Below are 23,687 nucleotides of genomic sequence, written 5' to 3' on the forward strand. Positions count from 1 at the left end.
TCCCTCTGCCCAATCACAGTTGTTTGCGGGTGCGTGTCCTCAGTGAGCTCTCCCCGAACTCCGGGAAAGCACAGCCATACTTCAGTCTGGTTTTGATCCCCAGCACCGTGCAAAGCACCTGATGCGTGATTCTTCACAACTGGCTTGTTGAACGCATGAATACATTCATGAGTAAAGAGGACCTTCTTGTTTTCTTCCCGTCTTCCCTCAGGTGCAGAAGTTAATGCGGAAGAAACAGTTAGATGTGGCCGAGTTCAGCGTCTATTGGGATGTCGACTGCACGTTACTGGGGGATTTGCCGCAGGTGGAGCTCCAGGTATGCTGCTGGCAGAGGCCTGGCTGCAGGGCTGCGCTGGGGTCACGTGGTGTGGGGTCAGTGTCACGTAGGAGTTCCTTCTCTGTGTCTCGGCTTCCCGTCCCCGTGCCCCCTCTGTGGGCGCCTGCTCTCGTGGGTGTTGTTTGAGGTACTTGCTGTGTATGTGACAGAACAATATGGAGTGCTTTGTGTATGATTTACGTGTATGTTGCATTATAGACTTCTTCGTTTTCTTTTTTTCACGTGAGGCTGTGTTTTAAGGTGGATCAGTGTTACTGTTTGTGCTTCTAGTTCATTGCTTCTGACTGCTGCACAGCATTCCACCACACGCATCAAGTACATTGTAGTTGTCCATGCTGCTAGCCGCCATGCGCAGGCATTCAGATTTCTAGCGAACAAAGCTTACAAAGCACAGAGCACTGGGTCTAATTCTTTTTTCTTAAAGATTTTAATTATTTATTTTTAGAGAGAAGGGGAGGGAGGGAGGAGAGATGGAGAGAAACATCAATGTGTGGTTGACCCTGGAGTGCCCCTACTGGGCACCTGGCCCACAACCCAGGCATGTGCCCTGACTGAGAATTGAACCCACAACCCTTTGGTTGGCAAGCTGACCCTCAGTCCACTGAGCCACACCAGCCAGGGCTGGATCTAATTCTTAAAGAAGAGCTTTCTTATGCCGATGTTGACATTTCACCTTTGGTGGCATTCCTTGAGAAACATTTAGAAGGTCATTATAAATTATTAGATATAAAGTATTACTGTTTTGTGAAGATTTAAAAAATCTCAGTTTAATCTTTTTGTGAGGACATTGTAGGTGATTTAAGTGACACAGAGAAAAAGGACTCCCCCCGTACCCAAGATTATCATCGGCTTGCGAGCTGTCGTGTGGCATAGTTCTGTTTTGCTATCTGGATTAAATAAAAACTCTGCTTCCGTACACTAGGGCAGTAGACAGCTTGAAATAAGGGCAAAGATGAATATATAATAGTCTCTAAGATACAGTGTTACATTTAAAAAACCGTAGCAAAACAGGGTGTATGCCATTTGCGTAAAAATGGTTAAAAAACCCAGAAAATTATGGGTTTGTCTGAATACAGGTAGATGCTTCCGGCAGGTTGCAGGAGACGCTGGCACTACTGGTGCCTCGGGGGAGGAGGATTAGGTGGCTGGAGGGTGTGAGTAGGAAGGAGGTGTTTCACTTTTGTTTTGCTTTTACGGTTTAAACCACATGAGTGTATTATTCAATAAAAAATACAAATAAAGATTTTTTAAAAAGATTTTATTTATTTTTAGAGAGGGAAGGGAGGGAGATACATATAGAGAGAGAAACATCAATGTGTGGTTGCTGGGGGTTATGGCTTGCAACCCAGGCATGTACCCTGGCTGGGAATTGAACCTGCGACACTGGTTCGCAGCCCACACTCAATCCACTGAGCTACGCCAGCCAGGGCACAAATAAAGATTTTTAAGTGTCGGGGAGCTGTAGATCCCAGTTTCATCTTGTTTTTGGAGTCTGAGGCAGTATGCACACGAGCATGTGACTTGGCCCTAAAAACATTTGCGATAGTGACAGAGGTTCTCGCGGCACTCAGGAGGCCATGGGCAGGAGCATGGACAGCCGCGGCCACCGCTACATCTTGGAGCCCGTGTGCGCGTCGGCCCTGCTGAAGAGGAACTGTTCCAAGGAGCCTCTGCGGTCTCGGCATGCGCCCCGCATCGAATGCGACATCCAGCTGGAGACGATTCCCCTGAAGCTCTCTCAGGTGCCCCCTCCCTCCCGGGTGCTCTGTGCTGTCGTCGCGGGACGGGGACTGGGGTGGAGGAGCGTGGTGGCAGAGGGGCCTCAGTACTCCTCAGTGCCCCCGTGGGGAGCACAGGCATGAGGGAGGTGTGCCCAGAGTTCTGGGGGCGGGCAGAGTGCATGGTCAGTGTTGCAGCTGGACTGGGTGGAGCCCGTGAGCTCTGAGTCGGTGTTGACGAGCGCCGAGCAAATGCGAGAGCACGGTGCCTGTCGCCACGGAACGACCTCAGTGTGCAGGGAGGAATGGCCGCTGATGCCGAGGTTCCGTCTCGCGGTTCACACTGGGTTTCATTTCGGGGGGCTGGCTACCGTGAGTCGTTCTTGTTAGATGTGCGTCTCACCCGAGGGAAAGGAATGGATCACTTCTAACCCAGTATCCCTTAATCTCTAATAAAAAGCTACAATACCGGCAAGTCATGGGATTCCTCAAGGAGCTGGAGCGGAAGGAGAGGCAGGTGAAGTTTCGAAAATGGAAGCCCAGAGTGGCCGTCTCTGAGAAGTAAGGGCGCGCTGGTCGCCGCTCGGGAGATGCGTATCGTAGCATTTTGTTCTTTTGTGTGGAGGTCAGAAACACCCCTCCCTGTTCTTTACCCGTGGCCGGAGACGAAAGCATGGTCTCTTTTCTGGCCTTTAAAACGCCACTTCCGTTGTTCATCACTGTCGATACTCTTTTTTGGGGGTGGGGTGGTGGGGGGGTCACTGTTGATATTCTTCTCGTCTGTGGATGTGGTGTGTGGGGGGCCTTAGGTTGAGTGCCGTGGGCCTGAGCAGACCCTCTTGGTCCTTGTAGCAAGGGGGCTGGGGTTGCTCAGGTGGGACCCGCTTTCCCGTGCCTTTTCTAGCAGGTGGTTTGGGGGCGCTCACACGGCACACTTTGTAGCTTCTTCAGCGAAAACAAACCTTTTCATGTTGCAGTCAGTATACACTTGACCGATCCAGTGTGTTAAAACTCCTTTAGGTCATGTGCGTTTCCATATCTTGTGTGAAGTATTCCATTTATGATCCTTAGTAGTCAAATCCTTGGTCATTTTCTGGTGGTGGCATTTACCTTACAGCCACCACGTGACTCTCAGTGGAGGGGACCGATGTTACGGGTAATTCAGACCAGTCGAGGAATATGTTGTTATTGTTGTGCAAATCGAGGATGTGTTATATGATGTAGGTTTGCTTTCCCCACGTGTTGAGCGCAGCCTAGTATTAGAATGAGTGGGAGGCACAGGGTGATGGCCGAGGGAGAAAAGCCATGTCAGGAGGTGTTGCGTGGATTGCCCTGGGCTGACGGCGTCCTCGTTGCCTTTCCTGTAAGAGGTCATTGCGTTGTCACGAAATGTTTCAGCTGCCGGGAGTGGTGGTACTTCGCCCTGGACGCCAACCTGCACGAGATCAGAGAGCAGAGGCGGCGCTGCACCTGGGACTTCCTGTCCCGCCGCGCCCGCGACGCCGTGTCCTACACTGACAAATACTTCAGCAAGTTGAAAGGAGGCGTGCTGTCTGCGGACGACAAGGTGAGCGGACCGACCGCGTGTTGTGTTTTGTGTCTTCAGAGGACAAGGATGTCAGTCTCTCAGGCCGACGAAAGGGAGTCTATGAAGAAGCCCAGTCCCTCGCTGAGGAATTCAGCTCCACGGGGTGGAGTCGGTCAGAGCTCGCAGGGAGGCCTGACCTGGCTGCTGCCCAGGAGAGCTGGCCGCAGGCCGGGCCAGGAGGAGGTAGCTGTGGTCCTGCTGCACCTTCCTGCCCGATCCTCGCCTGCCCCGCCTTCCGGACGGGGGTCACAGGGACTTTTCATCTGGTCACCTCTGCCTCTTCAGAGCCCAGTTCCCGTCATTTTTTATTTCCTCTCGAGTCTGTAGCTAATCTCTGTAGACTTCGGCCTACATTTGCCCTGAACCCGATTGACTAGCTTGACCTTGGGGCTTTGGAGGTGGAAGCCAGGCAGAGCTGGTGGAGCAGGTGGTGAGGGCCAGCGTCTCTGGTTCGTTGCAGGGCTAGCGACTCCCGGACCCACTGGGCCTGGAACGCTGGCCCTGCCTCCAGTCCGGCTCTGGTCTGTCTCTGTCTCCCAGGGGAGGGGAGTGGGGGTCCTGTTGCTCCTTGATTTGTTTCGTTTTTGTGAGATCAATTTTTGCTGAGCAATTTAGAGTGTCTCCAGTATTTCTGCTCAGGTACTATCTCTTAAATTGACTGTTTCATTAGTAAACCCTTCCAGGAAAAAGGAATATTACTTTCCCTTTAGCAACTATCTTAACTCAGGCTGCTGTAACACAATGCTTTAGGCTGCGCTAAAAAAAATAGCCATTTATTTTTCAAAGTTCTGGAGGATGGGGAGTCCAGGACCAAGGTGCCAGCTTGGTTGGGTCCTTGGGAGCTTTTTCCTCCTGGCTGCCTTCTTACTGTGTGCTCCGTGGCCTTGCCTTGGTGGAGAGAGACCTCTCTGGCTGTCTTCTCTTAGAGGGGCAGTAACCCACCATGAAGTCCCACCCTCTCGACCTCACCCAGCCTAGCTACCTCCCGAAGGCCCCACCTCCAAATCCCCTTCCGCTGGGTGGAGAGCTTCGACACGTGACTGGAGGGAGGGGCACACAAACATTCAGCCCATAGGAGCGTCCCATCCACCCCGGGGTAACCACTCAGTGCCCAGTCCCTCTGCGTTCTCACCTCTCCTGCTGGCACCCTGAGGCCTGACCCACTCACCTGTTCCTTTTTTTTTTTTAAGGTTTTATTTGTTTATTTGTAGAGAGGGGGAGAGAGGAGGAAAGAGAGGGAGAGAAACATCAGTGTGTGGTTGCTTCTTGTGCACACCCCACTGGGGACCTGGCCTGCAACCCAGGCATGTGCCCTGACTGGGAATCGAACTGGTGACCCTTTGGTTCACAGGCCCACGCTCAATCCACTGAGCCACACCAGCCAGGGCTGTTCCTGCTATTTCTCACCAGTGTCAGGCGTAGTTACTGACATGGGTGCCTTAGGTAAAGGATGGAACAAAGAAGACATTTTGTTTTGGATGGTTTTCTTAAAGACACAGGCAAAGACATGGAGGGAGAAAAAAAATCTAAATTTTGAGGTGAGCAAGTAAACACACATAATTCCTTTTTCCTGGTATTAGGGCATAAGAAAAGTCTAGGACAGCTAATTGTGTCTTCGGCACCTTTGCTCGTAGCTGGCTCCCGTTGTTCCTCTCTAACTGGCAGGAAACAAGTGTGCCCTGGGAAGTAAGGAGCTGGGGGCCTGCACGCTGCCTGTGTGAGCTCGGCCCTCGGCTTCCTCGGCGTGGTCAGCTGAGGGCAGGCGCCCAACGGGGCTGCATGCGCTCGGGGCTGTGCAAGGCGCAGGGCGCTGCGGCAGCCCCACGCTCCCGTTTCCCCTTCCAGTCCGGTTCTGTTTTGCTTCTCCCTCTGGGGTTCCTCTTGGTCTCAGAGACCAAGGAGAACCCGGTGGGGTGGCGTGGAAGAGCCGTGTAGACCAGAAACACAGCAGTCACGGACCTGACTACTAAGATTACCGTTTCTCAGCCGTCCGTGGACACGGTGGGGACCAGGTGGGCCCCCTCACGGTGCTCGTGGTGGGTGCTCTGTGCGGGCGTCCGGTTTCTCCGGAGCTGCAACACCTGCTTCAGGTGTTTGCCTGTGTTTGTTTTCCCCCTCGCAGGAGGAACTGCGTCGGATCGAAGAGGAGCAGAGCTTCGAGGAATTAAAGATTCTGCGAGAGCTGGTGCACGAGCGATTTCACAAAGAGGAGGAGCTGGCGGAGGTGAGGGGCCCTCTGTGAGGAGACGTGCTCAGGCCCGGCGCACTCTGGGTGCTTCCGTTCTGACGTGCTCCCGCTCCTGGGGTGGGCAGGGGTGGACCAGGCCCCGGGGGCACGCCACAGCTCGTTTCTGTCTCCGGGTCCTCACATCTGCCCACTGTCGATCGACGCAGAGCCTGCGGGAGCCTCAGTTTGATTCTCCGGGAGGCTCCCCTGGAGACCCAGAAGCCGGCGGAGGCAGCGGCATGCTGCAGTATCTCCAGTCCTGGTTTCCTGGCTGGGGCGGCTGGTCTGGGCAGCAGACCCCCGAAGGGAAGCCGGGCGAGGGGCTGTCGGCAGAGCAGCACGAGCAGTGGACCCCCGAGGAGATCCTGGGTAAGGCGGCGCTGGCCTTCACGTCGGCCCCGGGCGGCAGTGGAGGGAGGCGCTGGGCTCGTGGGAGTGTGCTACTCCCGACGCGGCCCGTGGTGGGTTCCAGGCAGATAGAGAAAAGCAGACGTTTGTGAAGCAGCTGGTCTCACGTTCACAGAGGCAGAGAGGGGGTGTTTCGGGAGAGACTGCCTCTGCAGTCCGGTTACTAAGTTTGAGTATTAGCCCAGTTTCAGGTAGCTGGGCGTGACAGTGGTCGTCAGAGAGCGGGGTTTGAGCCAGTTCAGGAGTTTTAAACTCTGGGGCTTGAATGTCGCCCAGAGCCGCTCTTCGCGTCCCCACTGCCCTTCCCACAGCCACAGACGGCCGCGTGAATTTAAAGTAATTAAAGTGGAACAAAGCATCCACCCCCTCAGCCGCACTGGCCTCATTAGCCCCACGTGCCAGGTGTGCCCAGAGCCACTTGTGGTTAGTGGCCACTGTCCTGGACAGAGCGGTGGAGGGCGTTCCACCGTGTTGGTGGCATGTACTTGACCATGAATCTGGACATCCTCCTGGTTGCGAATACGTTGATGAGATTCCTCACGAAACAGTTGGGCTATTGTGCATTAGTGAATAAATGTCGCCCACAACCTGGGAGTTTTTTTCCAAAAAGGGGAAAAGAACAGCTAAATGGTGTGATCACGACTGCTCTGCGGGCCTGGTTGTGCTCTGGAAGTTCTCCCTCGTGTTTTCTTAAAGCCGTCTCTTCCCCCCCGTCAGGCACCGAGGAGTTTTTCGACCCCACAGCGGACGCCTCCTGCATGAACACGTACACCAGGCGCGACCACGTCTTCGCCAAGCTGAACCTGCAGTTGCAGCGAGGCACCGTGACTCTGTCTCACCGGGAGCCGGGCGCCCCTCGGACGGAGGAGAGCGCTTTCATGCAGCTCGAGTTTTCAGGTACTGCCCCCCGGGACCACCTGCTGGGGGCGATCTCTCGGGTGCCCTGTCCACTCGGAGAGCTGTGTGCTGGAGAGTTGCCAGGATCGTCGTCCCTAGGGAGACACACAGTTAGGTATCTGGGAGCCTCTGGTTAGAACGTCCATCAGCCGGTCAGTGCGTGACCTTGCCGTATGTGTGATGCGCTCCAAGACACCTCGACTGATCTGTGCTGTGGGTTCCTTAACACGGAACCCGTGGCCAGCGCACGGTGACTCACGCCCGGTGGAGCTGGTCTGGCCCGCGTGTTTCCTCCGTGAGGCCATCACCGCTTCTCGGAGCTCGGGCGCACCGGGCAGCATTTCAGCACCGCGCGTGCGGGCTGTTTCGGACAGTGAGGCCGACGTAAAGCAGGGGAACGGAAAACCCGGCACTGAGTAGACCGCGAGAAGGGTGCTGTGCGCCTTACGAGAGCTGAGACGAGAAGACAGGCGCTGAGTGTTCAGCCTCGGCCGGGGACGTGCACGCCGGCGGCTCAGATGTTTGGCTGCCCTGCACGCGTCCTCGGAACCGCCACGGGCACTGGCGTGGGGGCTACAGATATGGTTAGTGAGCGGGCACTTCCGCCAGTACGGACTCCGCCAGTAGTGGGGGTTACCTGCTTTTGACTTCTTTTTGCGGCTTGAAGTGAAGGTGTGTAAATAAATACCCAGGTGTTGGTTTTTACATCTCACAAATATTTTTTATTTCAGCTCATAAAATAGCCACTTATCTGAGGTTACTCAATATAGCTTAAAGGCAAAGGACAAAAAAAAAAGCCAGTTTGTTTGACTTTGTAATCTTGAGAGCTGGAATACCATAGACTCAGTATAGACTGGCAGATTTCTTGAACTCAATTATGAAGTGCTGTGTTTAAAATGCACTCTGCGAGGAAGTGTCTAATATTGCTTCGATATTTTTAAAGGTAGGTTTATGTACATAGACATATAGACAGATAGGTTTTTTTTGTGTGAGTTTCAGGGAAAACAGTTCACAATATCTAATAGTCATCTGTAAAATGTACCCAATACTTGACGACACTTGAGGCTGCCATGGCGCTGCGTCAGCTCTTGCGTTTATTTTTTGTAGATGTGAAACTCCTGGCAGAATCCCTTCCTCGGAGAAATTCCTCCTTGCTGTTAGTCCGGCTGGGTGGACTGTTCCTTCGGGACCTGGCCACGGAAGGAACGCTGTTCCCTCTCCTGGTCTTCCCTAATCCCGTACGTACGACAGTGGGGAGGCGGCCCGGCCAGGGTGGTGCTGGGTGCCGGGCTGTTTTGGGCAAGCGGTAGGTACTATGAACGCGATTTGTTTTGGCATTTGACCCTCTTGAGACAGCTGGGCTGGTTAAAGACAGACTGAAGATAGATAAGCTTCTAAGTTTGTCAGCGAGCAGACGCTGGCGGGATTTATGGCCGCGTCGTCTTCCTCCCCTGGGCTGCAGCCACCGCGGAGCAGTTGGCTCTGATTTGGAAGAAAATGCTGTAAGCACCACTGATTTCTGCGTTTCGGGGTCAGTGTTTCGGGATCAGTGTTTGAACTTCCTCTCTGTCTGCCCGACACCGTCATGCCTTCTGACCTTTGTCACTTGATAGGACCTCTTACCTTTCCAGAGTCCCCCAAAACACCACCTCACGATTTCTATATATAGATGCCAACTTCTGATATTGAATAGTCTTTATTGAACAGAAGATCTTCAGTGTTATTGAATTGGCAAAGATATGGTCAGAATAATTGAGTTTTTAGACACTTGCTTGGCAATACAATTTTTTGTGGCAGGGTTTGGGGGCAGTGGGTGGATTGTGGAGAGGGCGGGATGCAGGGTAAAAATTCGAATTGAAGAGCTATGCACGTCTAGTACCCACTTAGCAGCCATTACGTGTGCTGAACGGAAAGCAGCGCACCGTCCGTGCGGAGGGAAAGTCGTGTTTGCTCTAGGCGGGAAGGAGGGCCCAGCCCGAGGGGTCGTCCTCAGCGGCGAGTCCTCAGTGACCGGGTGCCGGATGAGTCTCGATTCGATTGTGCTCAGTGAGACCGATGGGAAGGGTGACCCTGAGCACGTGTGCCCGCCTGAGCATGAGTTGTCCCCTCTCCCCTGACGTTTGTGCGTTTTCTGTGTGTTTAACAGCAAAAAGAAGTTGGCAGAGTCTCACAGTCTTTTGGTCTCCAGACAACATCTGCAGACAGAAGTGATCACTATCCTGGTAATTTGTCCTCCGTTCTTGAAACTGATCCTGAAAAATGTGCTGGGTATAGATCAGTGGTCCCGGTCAGCGGTGAGAGAGGCCGTGTGTCCTGCTGTGTGTCCTGCTGGTTGCTGTGCGGGCCCGTGTTGGACCCGGAGGCAGCCTGGTGCTCTCTGTCAACCCTCGTGTAACCGGGGCAACCTCGCGGGGCCTCCCACTTGCTGGTTTTCATAATGGGAGCAGGTAGAGGATTCCTGTTATAAGTGAGGGTCAGTCCTTACTAGGTTCTCTATTTTATAAAAGTGTGCATAAGTGTGAACTAATTGGAAAATGATTCAGGAAGTGTCTTTTCTCCAGATTCCTCATAGGTCTTTTAAGAATGGAAGGACTGATACTGCCGTGTTCCCCCTCCTCTGTCTGGTTCTTTCCCCAGCTGCGGACCCCGACGCCCCGGTGTTTGAGATGCTGTACGAGAGGAACCCAGCGCACAGCCATTTTGAGAGGCGGCTGAATGTCAGCACCAGGCCCTTGAACATCATTTATAATCCCCAGGCTATTAAAAAAGTAGCAGACTTTTTCTACAAGGGAAAGGTTCATACCTCAGGTTAACTTTTTTGTTTGTTTGCTCTTACGTTACTCTCTCCAGGCCTCTTTCCTGTCATCTCTGGTGCCCTGGACGAGGGTCGCGGTGCACTCGGTGGCCTGGCAGGGGCAGCAGAGGCCCGTGCACAGGGCCGTCCTTCCCCGCCGAGTCGGACGGAGCACAGGTCCTTGGAAGGCACTCTTCCAGGAGGACTCAGTGCCCTTAAATGTTCTCTTTATCTTTGCCTCCATTTAGCAAACTTTCTTTTTTAACACTTCCCATTCCGTTAAGATGGTGACTTCCTTGGCTACCCAGGATATTTTAGACCCCTTGAATTTAGGAGGTTCGTTCAAGACTTTCCGTCTAGAGGACAGGCAGGATTGATGGTCTGGTTTACTTGCTTGGTGTAGCATTAAATACCACAAAGTTCCTTTCTGCCCTTTCCCACACCATTGACTTATTTATGTCTGCCTTTTCCCCCCCAAAAAGAATTGAAACAGTAGGTGCAGAAAAGGCACTTTTGTTGACAGTGAAATTGTATTACTTTGCCAAATGTACCTTCTCCTTCTTTATAATAATGAAGCTGTTTTAGTTTTTGATCTGTTTTTGAGTCTTTTCATATAAATAGTAGCCATAAATGTTTTGGCTTCATTGCTCCACCACTGACAGAATGTGGAAGGCATTTCCTTCTAAATCTCATTTTCCCGTTCAACGTAATGTCATCCTTTTAAGGATTTTGAAATAAAGTAGTTTGGAGTCTCACAGACAATAATCTGAGAAATTCTAGTAACTTGCGTACCTTTCCCTGGCTCCCTCCTCGTGACTGTCCCTCACCCGTCGTTGCCCCATTCCTGTCACCCCGCGTAGTGCCAGGCCAGTCTGCAGGACAAACCCGCGGCTGTCATACAGACGGCTTTTTAGTTTCGGTGGAAGTTCTTGGTGGGAACAGATGTCGCTTTCGTCCGCCACACCCCTCGAAGGCCCTGATTCTCCTGTCTGCGTCCAATCTTGCAGGCTTTGGGTATCAGTCTGAGCTCGAGCTGCGAGTGGCCGAGGCCGCCCGGAGGCAGTACAACAGGCTGAAGATGCAGACCAAGGCGGAGATCCGGCAGACTCTCGATCGCTTGCTGGTGGGCGACTTCATCGTAAGTGAGCATGCGTCAGCCCTCCTGGGGGCACCGGGGCGAGGGGCCGGTGTGCCGGCGGCCAGCGCTTCGCCTGCCGTGCGTAGGCGTGCTCGTATCGGAGTATCCGATTGAAGTTATGAAATCCTTATCAGCTGGCAAAAAAAAAACAACCCTCGTGTCTTTTATAGTCAGGGTTCAATGAGGAAAAGAAGGATGGCTGTGACTAGGCCACGTTTCCTCCTCATACCCAATCTGGAGCACCCTCTAGGCTCGTCTCTGTCCCCTTTTCTAGACCTGTTGTTTTTATCCGCGTTTCTCTCCAGAGCACCCCCTGTTCGTTTACTGTCAGCAGGAGGAAAACCGCTGGAACCATCCCCCAGTTTCCGTCCCAGGTTATGACAGTCACTGTGTGATGCCGAGAAACCAGCTGGTGCAAGGGTGTCGTAGACAGGGACAGCCAAGAAACCTCTCGGCAGTCCGGCCAAACTCGGTTTCCAGCACCGGGGTGGCGGCGCACTGCCGGGATGCGGCAGTAGGTGGCGCAGTTAGAGTGTGGCTTCCTTTGGGCGGCGCGGAGCCCGTTGGGATTGAGGGGTGGCAGGAATGTTCTGAGTAAAATGTTTCCGGGTGTGCGGTATGGGATGGAGAGTCCATTCTGTTTTCTGTTTCCACACAGATCACCACTGTTATCCATTATCTTAGACAAAGAGGTTTCTTTTGGATAATATACGCTTTAGCTTTTACTATGTACATGTAATTAAGGCAATTTTAGCTGCAGGGAGGAACAGGTACAGAGTCATGAATTGTTCTGTGTGCTTTTTATATTTCAAATACCCAGGCATATATGTTTTCCACTAATATTCTAGGGCATGACAGTCCACGGTTACCAATGTCCATGAATAAATGAATTTTTGCTGTGTGGTTTTTTTGAGTTCTGTCATTTCTGCAACACTTCAAAGTATTCAGTTCTGTAAATTTAGGAATGAGATCTTCCTTGAACCGTGGGTCACTCCAGTCTGGTTGTTTGCTAGTGTCCCTCCCACTTCAGACACCTGCCCGTGGTACAGGCTTACACCCTCAGGTACCCGCACCTGCTCTGGTTTTAGACTCTGCGCTCCGACATCGAAGACCGACACCTCCAGGTGCTCTGACACCGGGTGTGGCCTCCGCCAAGGCGGGGCCCCGACCGCTCTGTGACCTTTCACCAGTCTGCGGTAAAAGTTATTGAACTGTACTTTGTTTTATCTTTGCAGGAGGAGAGCAAACGGTGGACTGTGCGACTAGATATTTCCGCCCCTCAGGTGATATTTCCGGACGATTTCAAGTTCAAGAACCCCGTCTTAGTTGTCGTGGACCTGGGAAGGATGCTGCTGACAAACACCCAAGGTGCGGTGCGGGCGGGGGAGGGGGGTTACGAGGACGCAGCTGGGTGGGTCACCCTGTCTGTGCTTCCCCAGGTGAAGCTTAAAGAAAGGTCTGCTACGTCTTAAAGCTCTGAAGTTCATCTGTCGCTTTTTAAATAACAGCTTTATTGAGGTACCTTTTAATACGTGTCCACTCAGTTGTTTTCGGCTTTGTGCTGGCATTGTGCACGAGTCTCTTTACCCAGTCCCAGAACATTGCCATCTCCCCGAAAAGCAGTTTGAACCCACCAGCAGTCACTCTCCGTCCGTCACCCCCTGCCCCAGCCCCTGCCAGCCACTGGTCTTCGTCCCTGGACTTACCTGTTCTGGACAGTTCGTGAGAACGGAGCCATACGACAGGTGGCCTTCTGTGTCTGGCTTCTCTCCACACGTTTTGCGTGTTTCCCCGTGTCGTAGCACGGGTCAGTCCTTCACTCCTGCCTCTGCCGGAAGAGTGTTTCTCGTGGGAATGTACGACATGTTACTTGTCCGTTCTCAGCGGCTGGCCGTTTCCACGGCTGTTAACAGTAATGCTGCTGTGAACATTCGTGTGTAGGCTTTCGTGTGAACGTACGTTTTCAGTCTCCTGGGTGTACTTCAGTGTGGGATTGCTGGGGCACGTGACGACTTCGTGTTAGACATTTTGAGGAACTGCCAAGTGGTTTCCCAAAATCGCGCGCCATCGTACTGTCTCACCAGCAGTGTGTGAGGGCTTCGGTTTCTCTGCGTCCCTGTCGACACTTGTTATTACCCGTCTTTGGGATTGCAGCCATTTTTATGGGTGTGAAGTAGTATCTCATTGGGGGTTTTGTTTTATTGCTTACAGTAACATTTTGTGTTGTAATAAACATTGTTTCTCAGTACTTAATTTCAGGAAGAGAGATTTAATGTATTTGGGGATATTAGAGACATAGATAAAAAGACTCCTGGAAGGTAATTCCATTATGCGCGTGTCATAAAGTCCCCAGTAGAGCCAGGGTTCACCTTGGGATGGGAGGGAAGACAGAGGGGATTCGCGGCGTCAGAGCTCGAGGAAGCTTGCCAAGTAGTTTCGGGCTGATGTTGACCGAGCAGGCCCGAGGGAGAGCACGGGGTAGAGGGTGTGAGCAGGGTGGGAAGCCGGGTGCTCGGGGGACTTGCAAAGGAACTGAGAGCTGGAGAGCAGGGCCACAGGACCACAGACAGCACCTGCTCGAACTGACGAGACATCGGCGCGGGACGGGGACGGGGACGCAGGTGGCCGGGCCCAGTGCTGTGTGTAGTTGTCGCAGCCGCACCCAGCGGCAGGAGGTGGGCTTCGGAGGTCGGGCTCTGGAGGACGCGGCGTGCTGAGAAAGCGCTGCTGGCCTGGCCCTGGCCCAGGCGCTGGGGATGCTGTGTTGAGAAACACAGAGGTCCTAGTGGGGGGCAAAACGAACACACAGGCGAACCGGGGGAAAGGAGACTGCGCTTTCGGGAAGTGACGCGGGCGGGCGGCGGTAGCGCTCGGGCAGGGCGTGGGCGGCGGGGCTGCGGTTTCCGGCAGCGGGTTGTCCGTCGTGCCCACGGACGTGTGTCCCTGCGTCAGCAGGTCTCTGTCCTTTCTCACCTGCTTTTCCCTCGCATTTTGCTTTCCAGATTAGTGGGTGAGTTCACACTGACAAAAATAGTGAATATAAGATACTGGCTGAGAGTTTTCATCCGTTTATTTTTTTTTTTTAAACAGGGGTTGCTTGATTCTCTGCTTGATCGTTACATTGAAGGAAAGAAGGCAAGGGCAGACAGAGACTGTGAATTCTCTTTTTTTTCCCCTGCAGATGAACCCAGTAAAAGTGGGGATGGGTCAGCCTCTGAAGAGAACCAGTTCAGTGACGAGGAGTACAAGACCCCTCTCGCCACCCCTCCCAGCACCCCGCCTCCCGAGGCGAGCAGCAGTGCCGGGGAGAAAACACCTCCTTTCTCTGCGGCCGAGTTCAGCGAGGAGCAGCTGCAGGCGCACCTGCTGAGCACGAAGATGTACGAGCGCTACTCCCTGTCATTCATGGACCTGCAGATCATGGTGGGGCGGGTGAAGGACAACTGGAAGCACGTCCAGGACGCCGACGTGGGGCCGACCCACGTGGTTGAGAGGTTCGACGTCCATCTGCAGCTAGAGCGCCGGCTGATCTACACGTCGGATCCCAAGTACCCCGGGGCCGTGCTCTCCGGCAACTTACCGGACCTGAAAATCCACATCAACGAAGACAAGATTTACGCCATCAAGAATTGCTTCGCGCTCCTCACCACTCCAGACGTGAAGACGTCTGACCCTCAGATTAAAGAGAAGATCTTCCCCCAAGAGGACCAGCGGGGAAGCTTGCAAGACTCGGTCATGAACCTGACGCAGAGCATCGTGATGCTGGAGCAGCGCACCCGGGAGGTCCTGGTGGAGTCGCAGCTCCTCCTGGCCGAGTTCAAAGTGAACTGCATGCAGCTCGGCGTGGAGAGCAACGGCCAGTACATCTCCGTGCTCAAGGTGTTCGGCACCAACGCTCACTTCGTGAAGAGGCCTTATGACGCCGAAGTCTCCCTGACCGTTCACGGTTTGCTGCTGGTGGACACCATGCAGACTTACGGTGCAGACTTTGACCTTCTGATGGCTTCGCATAAGAACTTGAGCTTCGATATCCCCACAGGCAGCCTCCGGGATAGCAGGGCCCAGTCTCCTGTCTCTGGAGCCACCGCGGCCCCCCTCACTCACGCCGCCGCGCTGAGCAGCCAGCCAGCGCCCGGCGTCTCGCTTGACAGGATTCTCACCAAAGAGCAGGAGTCCCTCATTAAGCTGGAGTACCAGTTTGTGAGCTCAGAGTGCCCCTCGATGAATCTGGACAGCTCTCTTCAGGTGGTTTCATTGCAGGTGAATAATTTGGACATTATCCTAAACCCGGAGACAATTGTGGAGCTGATTGGTTTCCTTCAAAAGTCCTTTCCCAAGGAAAAAGACGACTTGAGCCCCCAACCTTTAATGACTGAGTTTGAAAGAAGCTTTAGAGAACAAGGAACTTACCAAGCTACCTACGAGCAGAACACGGAGGTCGCCGTGGAGATCCACCGTCTTAACCTGCTGCTCCTTCGGACAGTGGGGATAGCCAATGGAGAGAAATACGGCAGGAAGATCGCGACCGCGAGTATAGGTGGCACCAAAGTCAACGTCTCGATGGGGAGCACCTTCGACGTGAACGGCTCCCTCGGCTGCTTGCAGCTCATGGATCTGACGCAGGAGAACGTTAAGAACCAGTACGTTGTCAGCATCGGGAGTTCCACGGGCTACGAGAACATCCTCAGCGATATCGGCTACTTCGAGTCCGTGTTTGTGGGGATGGAGGACGCGGCCCTCAGCGAGGCTCTGAGTTTCACGTGTGTGGAGAAGTCGAAACAGGAGTGTTTTCTCAGCCTCAGGATGGCCTCCCTGCATTACAACCACTCGGCCAAGTTTCTGAAGGAGCTGGCCCTGTCCATGGATGAGCTGGAAGAAAACTTCCGGAGCATGCTGAAGAGCGCGGCCACCCGGGTCACCACGGTGCTGGCCACCAAGACGGCCGAGTACAGCGAGATGGTGTCGCTCTTCGAGACGCCACGGAAGACCCGCGAGTCCTTCAGCTTGGAGGACAGCGACCTGTGCGGGCTCGGCCCCGCCGCCTCGCACGCCGACACCGTGAAGCTGATCTTGAACGTGAACATCGAGTCGCCCGTGGTTTCTATCCCTCGGAAGCCCGGGAGTCCCGAGCTGTTGGTCGGGCACTTGGGACAGATATTCATCCAGAATTTCGTGGCGGGAGACGACGAATCCAGAAGTGACCGCCTGCAGGTGGAGATCAAAGACATTAAACTGTACTCTTTGGACTGCACCCAGTTGGCGGGCAGAGAGGGTGCTGGGTCGGACGCCAGCCGGGCGTCGTGCCCTCCTTCCGGGCCGGCCAGCGCCAGCAGCCAGGAGGAGGCCCACTTCACCCGACACGACTTCTTTGAGTCTTTGCACAGAGGCCAAGGTGAGGAGCGTAGAGCGCGTCTCGTGTTGTCTGAGGACGCCGAACCCAGCTCACGTGCGCTTTGCTGAAAACAGCAGCGACTTTTTCTTTTAGAATTATCCCCAGTGAATATTTTTTAAAAAATCACACTGGGATTTTACTAGAATGCTTCACATTAGGTTGACACGTTTTCAGCTTTTCCCATCCAGTGCTGTATTTGGGGGAGTAAGACATTTTTCAAGTGGCCCCCTTTGAGATTGGGTGAGTGCTCATTTACAGGGATGTTTCAGTGAGTGGATTCTGTTAACATATTATTTAGTTTGGTCAAATAGATCTGAGTTTTCAAATTTCTAAACTGTAGACCTTTCTTAGTTAAATATTATCGTCCCAGACAGCTGGAGGACTTGGCGTAATTAGGATGTGAAATTTAGGCTGTGGATGTTACGCTCTCCTTTTTGGTATCCTGCCGTCTTTGATCCTGGGTTGGCTCAGGGCGCTGGGAACGACAGGCGTGTGTTGGTGTTCTCAGTCTCTTTGGCCACAACCAAACAGTTTAATCTGTTGCCCTCAGCATCCTCAGAAACCAGGTAAGCCCTGGAGCGTTGGTGACGACACTAATGCCTTTGAGAACTTCCGTGTTTCTCGGATGTTAATTCACGAATTATTTGCATGCTTGTCCAAAGATCGCTCTCTCTGCTTGGGTAAAAGTGGTTCCCTTAGAGCCGTTCACTTGCTGTCCTTGATTCTGACGTAGGCCCACTCAGAGGAATCAGTCTGTACCTGGGAGCTGGGTAAGGATGAGCCGTCGGGCTCGGAAAGTGCTGGGAGGCCGAGAGAAGCTTCCTTAATGGGTCAGTGTTCGCCGCATCACCCTTTGAAGCCGCCAGATGGAGCATGTCATGCAAACATTGTTCCTTTTGGTGTGTGAATTTCTCTCGCGTCCCCTGCGCACCGTGAGTTCTGGTGCTGGGGTGGTCGTCCCAGCTCGAGCCTGGGACAGCCCAGGTCTGTGCTCGAGCCTGGGCCCGGCCCAAGGGCGGCCCGTGGGCAGCCCCGCTTTACACGTGCCGCCCTTCGCCGGCGGTCAGGCGGTGACCGGCGGTGTTGGCAGGCCGTGACGCCCTCTCTCTTCCGCAGCCTTCCACATCCTGAACAACACCACCATCCAGTTCAAGCTGGAGAAGATCCCCATAGAGAGGGAGTCCGAGCTCACCTTCTCCCTCAGCCCCGACGACCTGGGCACGTCCAGCATCATGAAGATCGAAGGGAAGTTTGTCAACCCCGTTCAGGTGAACACCGTGTTGACTTTCACGTCAGGACCGTTGAGGTCACGTGTTTGTTTGACGTCTTCAGGGTGTAAATATATCTAGATTCCGTTACATGTTTATATATAAACTTCTGCAAGGAGAATACATAAAGTTAGGGAGGTGTCTGTCATTAATGCATGTCAGTGTTGATCACTTGCTCTGGGCAGCGTGGAGTCCTTTGGTTGTGTCCCTTTGTCACCGGGGAGCCAGTCCTGCTAGCCGTCTTCTGGGGGAGGGGGTGCGTTACATAGGGGAAGGGGCAGATCCTTAATTCCATTGCCATTCAGAAACGAGGGGAATTACTGCTTAAAAATTCAGTGTGTCTTTCCCAGGAGGATATAATTCTTATCCGACTTGGCCCAGCCTGTAAAATAATCTGATTATCACAGCTGCTGACAGATCCTTTCAAGGGGGAATTAGGATTAGTCTTGCCCTCTTGGAAATGAAATGGGCCTGGGTAGGGATTCCGTGTGTGTGTGTGTGTGTGTGTGTGTGTGTGTGTGTGTACACATTTACCCTCCTTTTTCCTTTAAAAGTGTCATTTTTCCTGCTTTTACAGGGAGGAGAGAAAAGAGCCTAACATTATAAAACAGCAAGGACAGACAGGATCTCGGGACCGTGGGCCCTAGGCTGGGGCAGTGGTTGGTCACCAGTCGGTGGCAGGGGTGCTGTTACCTGGACATGCACCTTTTGGCGTCAGTGGTCCCCGGGGATGGGTCTCTGGGTGAAAGAACGTTCCCCGAAGCTTCCCTATGAATGCTCACCTTGAGTTTAGCACACAAGGTGAATTCTACTGGATCGTGTGGACTTGTTTCTGTAGTTACCATTGGTTTACTGTAGTTTTAGATGGCGTTCTCTATTAGAATTATTTTAAGTTATTAAAAAATAATTTCTAAATAACTTATTTTATTATGGAAAGACGTAAATGCACACAAAAGCAGCTAATGAACTGCATGCACCCATCAGTCAGATTTTTTCCCCACCCGATTTTAAGGCAAACCCCAGGCCTCATGACATCTCTGTCTGTTACCTGGAACGTGCCTGCACAGACGACATGCGTTCCCTCCCTGACGACAGCAGCGTCGTCATGCCGTGTGAGATAAACGAGGACTCCTCGGCGTCATTGCACTCTCATCTGTTTTCAGGCGGATTTATTTGGGGCTCTGGCCAGGACCACGCGTGTGGCGTTTCCACCGCCGTGCGTCTGTGGGCCTCTGCTGGTGTCGCTCCCTTCTCGCCTTTCCCCCGAGCCGTTATTCTGTTGTGAGAGCCGGGTCAGCCGCCCTGGAGGGTGTCCCACATTCTCTGGATTAGCTGTTTGTTTGTGGGGTCACTTAATTCGTTCCCCCACACCTCCTATGAGGTGTAACTTCACTGGTTTAACTGGAATCAGGTTCATTTTTTGCTTTTTTTGGCAAAGGTGGGGCCGTGTGCATTGTCCTGCCCTGTGTCAGGAGGCATGAGTGTCTGCTTGTCTCTCAGTGACGCGGAATTGGCGGTTGTGCTCAGGGGGCAGGACCTGATCCCTCCGCCGTGAAATTCTCCGTCAGTCATTCACATACGGGCTCATTGCCTCAGTGAGCTGTGATGGGACGGGTCATTTAATTAGGGGTCACAAAATGATTGCTTTCTAATCCCGTGATTTCTGTATCTGTTTGGAATTTCTACAGTCAAAGATTGTTCTTAAGTAAATAGAAAACTTGCCGAAAATCTTTTTAATGAGAAATTGTAACTGAAAACAAAGTGAGGGAGAAAGAAATATAGGTAACAATAGATGATCAGCATCATCATGACAGAGTACACCTGTTGGTTTAGCCATAGTAAACGTAGGTCGTCACGCTGCCTGGTGACGATGGGTGAGCTTTAGCACCACGGGCCTTGTTTCCCAGTCCTGTCGTGTGACCACACGAGCCTTCTGGCAGTGCTCCCTCCGATCTCTGCAGCTGTGTCTGTGGGGTTAGGAAGAGTGACTCAGTCACAGACAGGGTTAGCAGCAGCAAAGGGGAGGGGAGAGAATGCGGGAAAAGGTACAGGGAATAAGAAGCATAAATGGCAGGTACAAAATAGACAGGGGGAGGTTAGCAATAGTATGGGAAATGCAGAAGCCAAAGAACTTACATGTACGACCCATGGACCTGAACTAAGGGGGGAAATGCGGGTGGGAAGGGGGTACAGGGCAGAGGGGAATAAAGGGGGAAAAATGTAACAGCACAATCAACAAAATATATTTAAAAAAAAAAAGAAAGAGTGAAGCAGGCCCACAACCAGTAACCCTTATTGAACATTCATTGTGTCTAGACTATTCCGTGAGGTACTGGCGGAGGGCCTTTTGAGTGCACGTGGGTCCGAGAGAAGGGTAAGGATAGAAAAGAAACAGAGCAGATAGTCCTTGCTGGCAACGAGCTTACACCCTCCTGGGGAGACCCACACAAACCGCCTTTGGAAATAAATCGGTGGGCGGCGCCGCCGCCGAGTGCGGTTAACAGCAGCAGCAGCAGAATAACTGAGCGTTCCTCCTTGCGCGCAGGTGGTGTTAGCAAAGCACGTGTACGAGCAGGTTCTGCAGACGCTGGACAACCTCGTGTACAGCGAAGACCTGAACAGGTTTCCCAGCAGCGCTGCCTCCTCGCCCTGTCCCGGCTCCCCGCCGCCTGCCCTGGGCGCCTGCGGCGAGCCTTCCGCCGAGAGGAAGGAGAATGGGTTGTTCAGCCACTCCAGCCTTTCCACCTCCTCCCAGAAGTCCTTGTCCGTGAAGGAAGCCAAGTCCTTCACCCAGATTCAGGCCAACTTCTGTATCGCCGAGCTTCAGGTTCAGCTAAGCGGAGACCTGACTCTGGGCGCCCAGGGGCTCGTGAGCCTGAAGTTCCAGGACTTTGAGGTGGAATTCAACAAAGACCACCCTCAGACCCTGTCCGTTCAGATCGCCCTGCGCTCCCTGCTGATGGAAGACCTGTTGGAGAGGAATCCGGATTCCAAGTACAAGAACCTCATGGTGTCCCGGGGAGCCCCCAAGCCGTTGAGCTTAGCACAGAAAGAGTACCTTTCCCAGTCTTGCCCCTCGTTGTCCAACGTGGAGTACCCCGACATGCCTCGGTCCCTCCCTTCCCACATGGAGGAAGCCCCGAACGTCTTCCAGCTGTACCAGAGGCCCGCCTCGGCACCCCGCAAGAGGCCGAAGGAGGTCCCGGACCAGGACTACCCCCTGACGCCCCCTCCGTCCCCAACAGTGGACGAGCCCACGGTCCTTGCCGGAAAGAGTAAATTTGATGACTCCCTGGTCCACATCAACGTGTTCCTGGTGGATAGGAAACACCCGGAGTTCTCGTCCCTTTACAACCGGGTTAACCGGAGCATCGACGTCGACTTCAACTGCCTGGACGTGCTCATCACGCTGCAGACCTGGGTGGTGATCCTGGATTTCTTCGGAATCGGCTCCACCGCAGACAACCATGCCATGAAGGTCCTGCCTGAGGACGTCCTGCAGAGCGTGCGGTCCGAGTCCAGTGCCCTGCTGGCGTCCGAGCTGCAGGATCCGGTTAACACCAAGCTGGACCTCAAGGTATCAGTGCCCTTTCACCCCTTGAAGTTCTGAGGGTGAGCTGTAGTTTATTTAAATGCTGTCATTCATTATACATTCACTGTGGGAAACAGACCTTATTGGCAGGGGAGCTCTGTAGTCTCCTAGATGTCTGTTACAAAAGGGTAGACAATGTTTCAGTGTAGATCCTATCTGGAGGCGGGGACAGTAAACGGTTTAAGCGGTTCTTTATGTTTTGGGGGTTGTTTAATTCAGTGGAATCACTTAGTTTCTCTGAGCCTCAGTTTCCTCATCTGCCATCATCCCATTAAGATAACCGAATGCGGCAATGTATGTAAAGCACCTGGTCAAGTGTCCGGTGTTTTTACAATGTGGCTTTCATCACCATCTCCCCACTCACGCAGACGGTTGGCTTGGGTTGAGGGCAGTAGTACAGCGGCTGAGAAGGAAGTCTCAGAAGTCAGACTGCCTGGCTTTCAGTCTTGACATTTTTCTTACAACCACACAGCTGTGTGGCCGTGGCACATTTTTTAACCTGCCTCTTAGTTTTCTCCTCAATAAACTGGGTGTTGCAAGAGTTTGATGAGATGATATAGGTAAGGCCTTCTGCACAATGCGTGGCTGGAAATGGCATTCTGTGAACGATAGCTATTATTATTTTTACTACTACATGGATTGCCACACTGACAACTTGTCCGTGGTACTTATGTTGTAAATGTTGAAAAACACATAAAAAAGACAGCATTTGAACGTGAGGCCGTTCTGCTCCGTGTGACAGAGCAGTGAGATTTGTAAGCAGTTACATTTAGATGACCATTTGGGAGCCCCTCACTGTAACGAGCACCAGTCCAGCGCCCTGGGCCCCCCGCAGTGGGTCTCAAGGATGACGCTCTCCCTCGGCATGCCTTAGCCTGTGTGGGCTTGCACCTGCTGCTGGGGAGAAGTTGGCGGGGGGAATCATGGTTTTTCCAGTTGCAGGTTTTTTTTATTTCCTTCGCTGGCAGTAGGCTTCATTCCTCCAGAAAGCGATGAGCTCTCGGAGAGTTGGGTACGAACCAGCTTTTCCTCTCACGTTCTGCATCTGACCGAATGTCTTGGCGGTACTCCAGGGCCTCCGGTACCGTGGTTAGCAGGACAGACGGACGCTGGAGAGGCTTCGCTCGCTCTCCTGGACTTCCCCTGTTCGCAGCTGTGCCCGTGTTCTGTGCCGCCTGCAGTACCTGTCTCGGGAGCCTGCGGTGTTGCACGTGACGTGTTTCCAGGGGCCGTTGCACGGATAGGTAGAGCTGGCTTTCCAAAACAAGTCCAGATAACCGCCCCTCCAAAGCGCACTGTTTTAGAGTTAGGACTTTTGAAAACACTTTTACGGTGAAGATCTTCAGACATGTCCCGGAGAGAACAGTATGAGGAACCCCTGTCCCGGCCCTGCGGGAGCCGTCCCGCTCACCTCCTTCCCTCCTTCCCGTTGCTGATGTGTTTGCAGCAGGTTCCAGGCAGCACCTCCCCTCTGCAGACATCAGTGTGCACTCTGGAGAAGCACAGGCGTTAAAAATACAACCACAGTTCGTCGTCCCGTCTAACCAAAGCAACAAGGACTTCGTGGTGTTACGTAACGCCCACTAGTCCATGTGTAGATTTCCCCGACTGTCTCAGAAATGCCCGCTACCGGTGGGTTGCAGAGGGATGAATGGTGTAAGGAGCTTCATGTCTTTCCTTTGATCTCTGCGATTTGGGGGAATGAATGCTTTGCTCTTCTGAGCTGTACGTGCCCCATCTACAAAATGAGGGCGGTCCAGTAAAGCGGTGTGTTGTTCTGAGTGGAGATCCAAATCAGGGCCACGTGTCACAGTTGCTGTCACGTCTCCGAAGTCTGCCACTTAAAGTCAGCCAGCCCTCCTCCCTTTTCCTCCCCCGCGCAGCTGCACCTCGAGGGAAGGGGGGTGGGAAGGGGCAGAGTGCTGGGCGGGGGAGCGAGAGCGTGCGCACACGAGCAGAGCGCGAGCCCCGTTTGGACACATTTCTTAGTGTGAGGTTTTACCTAAGGCATCTGTGAGTGACGAGAACAGTGCAGTATCGGAGACAAATGCAAGAATGAGAAGAGTTGTTTTATAATGTGAAACGTTTCGCTAACAGAGCACAGGCGAGGCGGCCACGGGGAAGGCACCGCAGACGGGGGTCTCCGTTGCCCAGTTGAGTTCCCGTCCCGTCGGCCCCCGGCCCCCCCCTCAGAACGGGGTCTGCCTGGCCACAGGCAGCCGAAGTGAAGTTGGCGTCGGCCAAGGCTTTACCGTCAGCGTCCCCGAGCCTCCCCGCCTCCTCCTGGATTTGGTCTGTGGTTTGCCTGAAGGGTGGGGACCCTTCCCC

The 23,687-nt window shown here is 53.3% G+C and overlaps 1 protein-coding gene across 6 annotated transcripts in view; it reads left to right on the forward strand.

Moving 5' to 3' along the window:
- VPS13D (vacuolar protein sorting 13 homolog D) overlaps positions 1-23,687 on the forward strand; it is a 225,048-nt gene that overhangs the window by 16,889 nt on the left and 184,472 nt on the right. For 5 of the 6 annotated variants that reach the window (XM_045858715.1, XM_045858714.1, XM_045858716.1 and 2 more), the window contains 15 exons: positions 212-316; positions 1,909-2,079; positions 2,516-2,616; positions 3,454-3,622; positions 5,766-5,867; positions 6,038-6,239; positions 6,996-7,175; positions 8,283-8,413; positions 9,322-9,397; positions 9,813-9,983; positions 10,977-11,107; positions 12,343-12,475; positions 14,289-16,499; positions 17,616-17,767; positions 20,313-21,344. In XM_045858715.1, the coding sequence (XP_045714671.1) occupies positions 212-316; positions 1,909-2,079; positions 2,516-2,616; positions 3,454-3,622; positions 5,766-5,867; positions 6,038-6,239; positions 6,996-7,175; positions 8,283-8,413; positions 9,322-9,397; positions 9,813-9,983; positions 10,977-11,107; positions 12,343-12,475; positions 14,289-16,499; positions 17,616-17,767; positions 20,313-21,344 (5,067 nt within the window). Of the gene's footprint in view, positions 1-211; positions 317-1,908; positions 2,080-2,515; positions 2,617-3,453; positions 3,623-5,765; positions 5,868-6,037; positions 6,240-6,995; positions 7,176-8,282; positions 8,414-9,321; positions 9,398-9,812; positions 9,984-10,976; positions 11,108-12,342; positions 12,476-14,288; positions 16,500-17,615; positions 17,768-20,312; positions 21,345-23,687 lie in introns of those variants that run through there. The other variant, XM_045858720.1, reaches the window with a different exon arrangement.

The sequence above is a fragment of the Phyllostomus hastatus genome, unplaced genomic scaffold (assembly GCF_019186645.2).
Source record: "Phyllostomus hastatus isolate PE091 unplaced genomic scaffold, TTU_PhHast_1.1 phas_scaffold_182, whole genome shotgun sequence".
NCBI lineage: Eukaryota > Metazoa > Chordata > Mammalia > Chiroptera > Phyllostomidae > Phyllostomus > Phyllostomus hastatus.